The 9,311-nt window shown below is 35.4% G+C and overlaps 2 protein-coding genes across 2 annotated transcripts; both read left to right on the top strand.

The window, feature by feature from the left end:
- The first annotated feature begins 1,279 nt into the window (after nucleotides 1-1,279).
- On the top strand, nucleotides 1,280-2,846 carry LOC136819501 (beta-1,3-galactosyltransferase 5-like). The gene has a single exon (XM_067075731.1). The coding sequence runs from the start codon at nucleotides 1,448-1,450 to the stop codon at nucleotides 2,684-2,686; it is 1,239 nt and encodes a 412-aa protein (XP_066931832.1). The 5' UTR covers nucleotides 1,280-1,447; the 3' UTR covers nucleotides 2,687-2,846.
- A 1,399-nt stretch (nucleotides 2,847-4,245) lies between these two features.
- Nucleotides 4,246-7,383, top strand: LOC136819473 (uncharacterized). The gene has a single exon (XM_067075707.1). It carries the CDS (start codon nucleotides 4,868-4,870, stop codon nucleotides 6,287-6,289), a length of 1,422 nt encoding a protein of 473 aa, XP_066931808.1. The 5' UTR covers nucleotides 4,246-4,867; the 3' UTR covers nucleotides 6,290-7,383.
- Nucleotides 7,384-9,311: the final 1,928 nt, after the last annotated feature.

Here is a 9,311-nt window from a genome sequence, read left to right as displayed (position 1 = left end):
ACACTCATAGCAACTATATTAAGTATTTCGATGCAATCAATTTATAAGCAAATCATTCTAATGACGGATGTTTTTGCCGACTAAGTTTAGCCGATACAGTTTGGTTATTTTCCAAATGTAAATTTTGCTCGAGCAAGGATTGATATAATGGGGTAATTTGGACCAGCCTGGGTTTTCCGGTGTACAAATACGCAATCTTTAGAACCAATTTATCAATATTCCTTATTCGCACTTATTGAAATCCAATTATATTAAGTAAAGATTTTTTTGCCCACGCGTACCATTTGGAATGTTTTTATGAGTGTGCTATTCAAATCTATTTTTGTACTAATGCTTCTGAGGCACTTTGTAAATTCAGGTAACCAACTGCTTAATGTGACCAATAGCATACACAATGATGTAATGGTCTTTCTTCAGTTGATTGGTGATAGTTTTAGCCTAAGCTAGCTTGTCTGATTGCAGACTTCTAGATTGTATAGAGGAGCACAATTTATAGTTTTGTACCTATTTTGGTTTGCAAGCTTTCTAAAATTGTTGATGAAAATCTTTGTTTTTAAGCAAATATAATAAATACTGACACATAAAAGACAACTAATTAACCCTGTGTAAACTAGTTATAATCCTAAAGCCTATAACCAAGTACCAGATTTTGTACAAGCCATCGCAGTCCTTTCATCACAGACTTTTGGTGCTCTATTCTATAATGGGTGATACTACCAGAATTGAAAATTGCCGATATTAACAGAATCCTTTACCTTGGATCGATTTTTAAACGTGCAGCCCTATACGGAAGTTCCTAACCCTTTGATTTCATATCTTATTTTGCAGAAGCCACCTGAAAGTGAGCCCGAGATGTCGATACAATCTGCAAAATAAATCAAAATCAAAACTTTAAAGATACAGATTTTTACAGTCAGACTTGCAATTCAGTAGTCCCCAAAGACACTCTTACAGTGTATCTAGCTAAAAAAGACCCTTGTATTGCGCTCTTAAAAGTACACCATTAAAGTGTATTTCGAGAGTCTTGAAAAACCTACCCTTAAGGGCGACCAATGCCGTGGGAGTGGGGCAGACTGAACTATTGATAGAAATCATAAAAGAAATTCCTTGGCAAAATTTTTCAAAGAGTTTTACTCTTTTTTGTTGTGTTTTGTTTGAGATCTTTTGTTTTATGGTTGTTTTCTTGTTGTTTAGACGTTTACTCATTTTCAGTATAACGTTGAGAGTTATGCTGGCTGATCTCAAAACTTGCAGGAAAGAAAACTCCATTCATGTTGGTACTTGATATTCAAAGCAGTTTATTCTCACTTATTAGCAGTATGTGGAATTAAACCTTGACGAACATTCTTTTTATCGTTTTATTTCACGGTTTTTGAATACCTTGATTGGATTGATGGTTTTTTTGTTTGGGTCTATTCTCGAGAACCTGATCTAAAGGAGGATTCAGATGCTAGTTGAAAGTAATAGTAACACCATGAAGATATCATGGAAATGTGTTCGAGATATTGGTATAGCGTTTCTTATTCTCTATTTATCGACAAAGTACATTTTACTACAAATACAGTTAAACTCACAAGGCTACAAACCAGAGGAACGGTTTTCACAACCTAACATTTCATCTTATTATGCAGTTGGAAGTGATTTGAAATCACAGCAATACGATCCTAGGGTATTCCCTCTCTACGAGAAAGAAGCTATCATTCTAGAAGGCATGTTCAGAAAAAGGGTATCTTCATTTTACGAAAAATATAAACAATACTATGAACGCATAAACAAGAAAATAAGAGGATTCAAGAAAGTGACGCTACAGAAGATGGAACATCAGATCTGCTCAAAGCCGATAGACCTTCTTATCATGGTAAATTCGTCACCTTTGAACGTTAAAAGACGACTAGCTATTCGTTATAGTTGGGGTGAACGTGTCATAAAACTAAAATCCACTAGAGAGCAGTCGAGGGTTTTATTTTTTATAGGCCGTAGCACAGACCTTGAAATTCAGGGTAAAGTTGAAGAAGAGGCTATGGAGTTTCAAGATATCATTTCATTGGATTTGATAGACGATTATAAAACCCTTTCAGCTAAAGTGATGGAAACGTTTCATTGGGTCTATGGAAATTGTAAAACATATTTTATCCTAAAGACAGATGATGATTGTTTTGTAAACAAAGATAACCTTTTAGAATTTCTTCAAAGACAAGGCGTCCGCGAGACGCTCTATACTGGTCGCGTCCAATGGGCCATGCCCGCTATCCGGGATCCGAGCAGCAAATTTTACGTTCCAAAAACTACTTACGAACCAGTTTTCTTGCACCCTTACGTATCGGGCGGAGGTTATGTACTATCAGCTAACCTTTTGAAACCGATTTTAAAGTCCGATCGGAAATCGGGGAAACGTTTACCAATCGAGGACGCAAATATCGGAAACTTGATGCATAACATTAACATAAAGCCGTCGGATAATCGAAATTTTTTGCCTTTCATTTACTGTAATATTTCGGTCTGGGACCGGCCACCATGCGACTACGTAGAGCCGTACGTTATTCACGGTGTCGACGAATACGGACAACTGTGGTTACATTATCATATCAAAATCATGACTCATGTTCCAAGCATCTGTAAACATTCGAAAAAGCATCGACATAAATTTCAACCGCCAACTTATTGCCCTGTTGATCTGTCACTTTGAAGGACTATTATTAGTATTTTCAAAATTCCAAGGAAATTTAACTAGTCTCTAAGATTTCTTCTGAAATCTATCAGAATCCAGGTTTTTCAGCGTTCATTTAACGTTATAAAACCGTTCATGTCTTTTCTTTTGAGAAAAAAATATGACAGCTTCATCAAACTTCTTTTGTTCTCTGCTTAAAACATTCCAGTCAAAGATAATCTTTGAAGTCTTTGAGGGTCACAAGATTCTTTTTTTAAATCTTCCTTGCGGCGGTCTAAATGATCACAGTTTCACTGATTTCTAAATTAGCGCTTCTTTGAAGGATTCTTCAAGTAAAAACATTTCCCATTCTAATTGGGAGGTCTTTTTCGTTTTATCCCAGGCTGAAAATACACTGAGACAATGGGTGCAGAATGGGACATTCAAATCAATGAACTTCTCAAAGCTATACTAGCGCAATGAAAGTAGTGACAGTCTAGACTGTTATCTTCACAGAGGAAACATCTCAAGAGTGTTAACCACAAGGACCCTGAAGGTCCGATCTTTTTTATTAGAAAGTATGAAAGTCCCTAGAAATATCTTTTATCCCTAATTAATGTTATCTTTTGCTTGGGGTGGGGGGCACTTGATTTCTAAACGACGGTATGTGCTGCCAAAAATTTGGCTCTCATAATCGGACCCTGACAGTGCAGCTCTTGAGCATTGAAATGGTAACCTTACAGTGTATTTTACCGAACGTTTCTCTGAACCTTACCGTGCAGTTTGTTTTCATATCTTATTGTGATGAAGCAACCTGAAAATGAGCCTGAGATGTCAATACAATGTTCAAAACAAATAAAAATGGGTGCGAGCCAAAGCTATAAAGATATATCAGATTTTTACTGTCAGACTTGCAGCTCAGCAGTCGCAAACACACCCTTACAGTGTATTCAGCTAAAAGAAATCCCTTGTAGTGTATTTTATCAAAAGTACACCCTTAGAGTGCATTTCCCTTAAGGGCGGTGCATGCCGTAGGTCGGGAAACTCAATACTTTAGTTATGTTTTTGTCAAATAGCTCAAAAAGTGTGGTATATCTGCTCAAATATTGAAATTTCTTCCACACGATCGATCCCCTATCCCGAAATGCAAATTCACATTTCTAAATAAAAATATAGATCTTTAATATGTGCTTCTACACACAGACTGATTTGTTCTTTTTGTCGCAAGGATTAATTCTTTTGAGAAAAATGTCAAGTTAGTCTTTTGTATGATTCTTTAAACCAAAACAGTGACTTTGAGTACCCTTTCAACACAAGTGGCATATCTCTACCTAAATCAAAACAATGTCAATAAAATGACAGAATATGTTTACTTTAAAGTCAATTAGTCCAACTGTCGATTCTCCCTCTACACGAGATGCATGCTAGCCAGTACTCAAGCTGTAAGGCTTTTATTAGAAGGTTGATAAAAAAGGGAATGATACTGACTCACTGTAACAAACAAAGTACTTGAATAAAACTATTTTCATTGACGCACCTCTTAGAGGAGATCTTAGTAAAGTAAACGACGTGAAAAAAAGTTCAAAATGTTCTTCCCAACAAAAACATGATAGATACTTAAAATCTGTAAAGAAGGTAGCACTTTACTGCTGACGGAAAATTAATAGCAAATTTGTTTGTACAGTACCACTGAGAGAATTCGCAAAAGGAGAACCTTTACCTGCAATAAATGAAAGGATAAAATCTTTTTTGGTGAAAGTACAAAAAACAAAAGCTACTGCTGTAGATTGTTTTTTATTGTTTTGCATGTATGGCTTGAGAACAACACGAAATTAAATTCAGTTGAGGCAAATTTCAACGGCCAACAGCAGGTTTATACACGGAGGGCACGCATATAATACGAGCAGAGGATTCTTTATTGTTGGTTTGGGTTTCGAGCTGTGGATTTCAAACTCTGTTATAAACTGAACAATTTACCAGAAGATAGCAGTCAACTCTAAGCGATAACAATAGGGAATCAACGACATTGGATCGGATTTTTCTACCTCCGACAAAAAGCTTGGATCAACTCAAAAGTGCAGAACAAAAAGAAAATTGTAACTGTGCTGGAAAAGCTTGTATTTAGCAATTTTAGGGTTCATTCCTCCAAACATAAAAACATAGACATGAAGGATTAATTTTAGATACGTTCAGGAGAAGACTTAAAATTCAACGAAAAATATGGTTTTCGACGAGAAATGCGGTTCCACACATAACGTTACAGCTTTATCCATATTTTCCGCTGCTTCATCCGGACTTCTGTTCTTATTCACTGTTCCGCTAAACGGTATGATCTTATTATGCCTTACCAAAAATGTCATTTCAAACAAAGCAAAGTACAAACTCTTCTTCTACAAAATTATCATCAATATTGCTATTGCGGACCTGATGAAAGGTTTATTCGCAGACGGCTCAGCGTTCGTTTGGCATTTGCGTGAAACGTACGGCGTTGGTTCGGATCATGAGGAGATTGACGTACCGTTTGTTCACGTATTGATATTCGTTACTGACGGGGTCGCTTTAGTCAGTATGGCTATTTTGAGTTTGGAGCGCATCTTAGCGTTGCTGACGCCCCATTTTCAGTTTTCTAAATGCACACAAATGGCGATTCTGCTTGCAAGCTGGCCAATCAGTGTCTGTATATTCCTACCATATTATATTGTCGGCTTCATGATCGAACTTGTTATTTTTTTCTCATGCACCAATTCGATTGCTGTTGTATCGTTAGTTTTATTGACTGTTATCTACAGGATTAAATTTAAGGCTCCATATACACGGAATAAAATGTCTGGATCTTTTACAAGCTCGATGACGAATTTATCAGGCTTGACCAATGACACGGCGTTATCTGAAGGCGTCACGACGGTTGAGAAAGACGAAAATATGGCGTCGAAGGAGCCAGGAGACGGGGAAACAGATTCAGGAAAACCTAGACGGAAGCGTTGTCTTTCCGTACCGTGCAAACGGCGAGCAACGTCGACACTCTCTAATGAGAGTCAAACGTCAAGTACGGCAATGACGGAATCCGTTGATGATAAAGTCGACGACGCCGATTTGACATTAAAGCGACGTCAATTAAAAAACGGACTCTCAAAAGCTGACCCAATAGAAATCGCCCGTATTGAAAAAACAGCATTTGAAACATCAAAATCAAACGCGGAAACAGGCAAAGACAAACGTAAAAGAAAGCGCTCAACATCGTTAACAAATATTGCAATCTTAGCTTTACCTTTCCAACGAACCTCGAGCTCAACTGCAAGCATGAGAATGAAACAAAGTAAAAAAGAGAGAAAAGTGACTCTAGCATTCTTGAAAATGTTACTGGTCTTCATCGTAACGTATTTACCGACTCTGGTGATCATTATATTTCTAAATTCACCGAATAGGAATTGTGAAACAACCCACATCTTAAGAGATTTAAGTGTTCTTGGTATTTTGTCCAGCTCTTTGTTTCGAGCTATTAACTTTTTGACTACTTTGAAGCATGTCCGAAAATCAACAAGGAAAATGTTTAAACAATGTGGTGGGCGTGGAGGGCGCGGGCAGACACAAAAGAAGCATATTAAAAAGCAGACGAAGACAACATCAACTTGCTGCTTGTAAATATTATATTTTCAGAAAACATCTATATATTAATAGCGGTGCTTTGTGTGTCTGTGTGTCACCACTTTCGTTTTTGCTTTGTTTGTGTTTTAGAATTATGACTTTTAGTCTCTTGCTCCACAAATTTGTTCTATTGGATTCGCGCCATTTGCAAAAGATTTCGCAAGCAATGTTTTGTTCTCGATAAGTTCGTTTTGATTGACAGATCGGATAGAGCCTGGTTTAGACTTTATTCAGCCTTTGTTTTGAAATTTAAGGCCCATCTACATTTAGTAATTTTAATTTCTGCACAGCTTTGCCTGATCCTGTTTTTCTCTTTTCTTTTGTTTGAAATGTTTTCGAATGTATTTAACGATCGTATTTATTAATGACATTCGAATTCTTGTCAAAACAAAACAAGTTTCTTTTATAGAAAAGAACATTTCAAAAATCAGAACATAAATTTAAAAAGTTAGTCGAACAATAACAGCATTCAAAGGGCGATAACAAGCAAGAGAAGAAATTAGTCCATCTCTTTCTTCATATAAAGATATAAAAACATTCAAGTGGTTGATACTGTTAAAAACTGTGTACGTCATTTTACATGTTTAAATTCGAAAAGTTATGACAAGGGTTTAAAAAATGCAATTTAGAATTGACTATTTCGGCAAGTACAAAACGCCTACTACCTACTACTTAATACTTACTACCTACTACTTACTACCTACTGTAAAATAGCTCAAAACGGCTCGAAATTACCTTTAAAATATTCAGCATGTTAAAATTAGCAAAATCTGAAACTTTGGTGGTAAAAAAGTTAAAACTTCTTCTTTGAAGACTTCAAAATATTTTTTCTCTTTTATTTTGTTTATGACTTTTTCCCGCGCTTTTTCTATAAAGTTTACAGACGCATTTCTTCGTAGAAGAGAAAAATATTTCCTTCGCACACTTATTTATTCATGTCAGTTTTATTTATAAGAATCGACCAATCTAAAAAGTTAAAACACTTTAAGTAAGTAGAGCCCTATGTTTCACTGGGTACTAGCTGAAAATCCTTTGACATGTCTTTGACATTTATTGACAAAATGACCCTTTTGAACCAAACTATTGACAGGGTCGTTTTGACCTTTGTAGACTTCATTTTATGTAGCAAAAATTCTTATTTTGCTCAATAAGATGTTTTCAATATCGCAAGGTAGAAATTTTCGGTAGGAAAATACTACAAAGAGCTGTTTTAGAGGTGTCAATTTGACCATGTCAAAGTATTGACGAAATGAAATTTTTGATAAAAATATTGACACAGTTAATGAATATTAAAAGCTTCGCAAACCAATTCCAAGAAATATTTTGGCAACATTTGATATGATGCAGATCATACAATAGGATATAGATAGATTGACCCCCTATTTATATTACAGAGCCTTTTTTAGACATTTACGTGTATTCTTATCGTCTTATAATAAGAGTCATAAGAAGGAGTATGTTAAGGAAAAAGGAAAGTTCTTATAATAAGAGTCATAAGAGAGAGTAGGTTTAGGAAAAAGAAAAAATCAAGATAATGGCCTTTTGTATACTTATATGAGGCGAAGAGAATATTTACTCACTACGTAAATATGCTAAATATTCTTTTAGATAACACTTTTTTCAAGTAAATATAAAGCAATAAAGACTTGTAATAAAGATATTACAAAACCAATTTTTTTTAGAATAGAGATTTTGAACAAGCGAAGGAGAGTTCTGGTCTGTAAAGTATACAAACTGAGTAGGTAGTAAGTAGTAAGTAGTAGGTAGTAAGTATTAAGTAGTAGGTAGTAGGCGTTTTGTACTTGCCGCTTATTATTTATCTTTTTAAATCTGATAAAAACAAAGTTGCACTATTCTTTGTGGCTTTCCCGCTTTTTCCTAAAGAATTGTCATTTCTACAATGCACTCCTCTTTACCATGACATTTTCTCAAATTGTCGAAAGCTGGACGGCGTAATTAATGCGAGCGAAGCGAGAAAAAGATCTCCGGGGGAAGGTTAGTGTCAAACTTTGAAGATATATTTTTATTAATTTGATCGTTTAAGCCAGCTTCAACATCCAAAGGACTTTTAGTGCGTTCAGCTACAGCTTAACCGGCGTGCGACGCCGGGTACCGGCTAGTTTTTTTTATTGTTCTAATTTATGTAGGATGGTTCATGTTTTGAATGTTTAGGCTATTGTCTATTGTTTAATGCTTGTAATGATACTTCAAATCACTTAAATGTACCTAGCCCAGGTCATACAGCCACCTCGAATCTGTAGAGTCCTTATGCTTCTTTAAGTGCAATGGTTTCTTCTCCCTCGTGGTATCGCTTTCTCCGAAATATTGGGCAACAAAAATATCAAAATATCTACAAATTTTCTGACTGTTAGCATCCTCTTATGAATTAGTGGACCTTTTATACTACCTGCATTTTCGTAGAGGTTTGCGATTGATTCTATCTAAAAGCATGAAAAATTTCAGGTTTGATGGGAAGTTTTAGAAGAAGCTGCTTCAATCTGGTTAATCATCTTTGAAATTTTTTAAGTGAAAATCTTATTTGACCGACTTTTTCGGAGATAAAATTTTATTACCAGACTGTTTTTTTGCTATTTTAATGTAAATATTATGTGAAGTTTGCATATTGGTTGATATTGCTTTGAAAATTGAAAGCCGTTTATTAAAATCATTACTTTTCTCATGAAAACGACAAAAAATTAGTTAAAATCTGGCCTGAAATTGCAAATCGGCCACCTTATCGACTAACCTGGGTATCAGAGGCCGAGTTTTCAAAAACAATATCAACCTCTGACGACAACGTGTATATATTCTATCGTGCATGTGTCAATCTAATCACTGTAGAAAAAATCGAAGATGAAGGTACAATAATACCATATAAATGTCTAGCAGATTGTACCAGTATGCATGTTCACTATTAACGAATTCCCCAGAAACCTCCAAGTGTAATTAAAATGAGTTTCTTTCAAAAGAAATCTTCTACATGATTCCCAAATGTATAACAGCAATTATTAAACCATTA

The sequence above is a fragment of the Clytia hemisphaerica genome, unplaced genomic scaffold, assembly GCF_902728285.1.
Source record: "Clytia hemisphaerica strain Z4C2 unplaced genomic scaffold, Clytia hemisphaerica genome assembly, whole genome shotgun sequence".
In the NCBI taxonomy this organism is placed as follows: domain Eukaryota; kingdom Metazoa; phylum Cnidaria; class Hydrozoa; order Leptothecata; family Clytiidae; genus Clytia; species Clytia hemisphaerica.
This window is presented reverse-complemented; position numbering and strand designations above follow the sequence as displayed.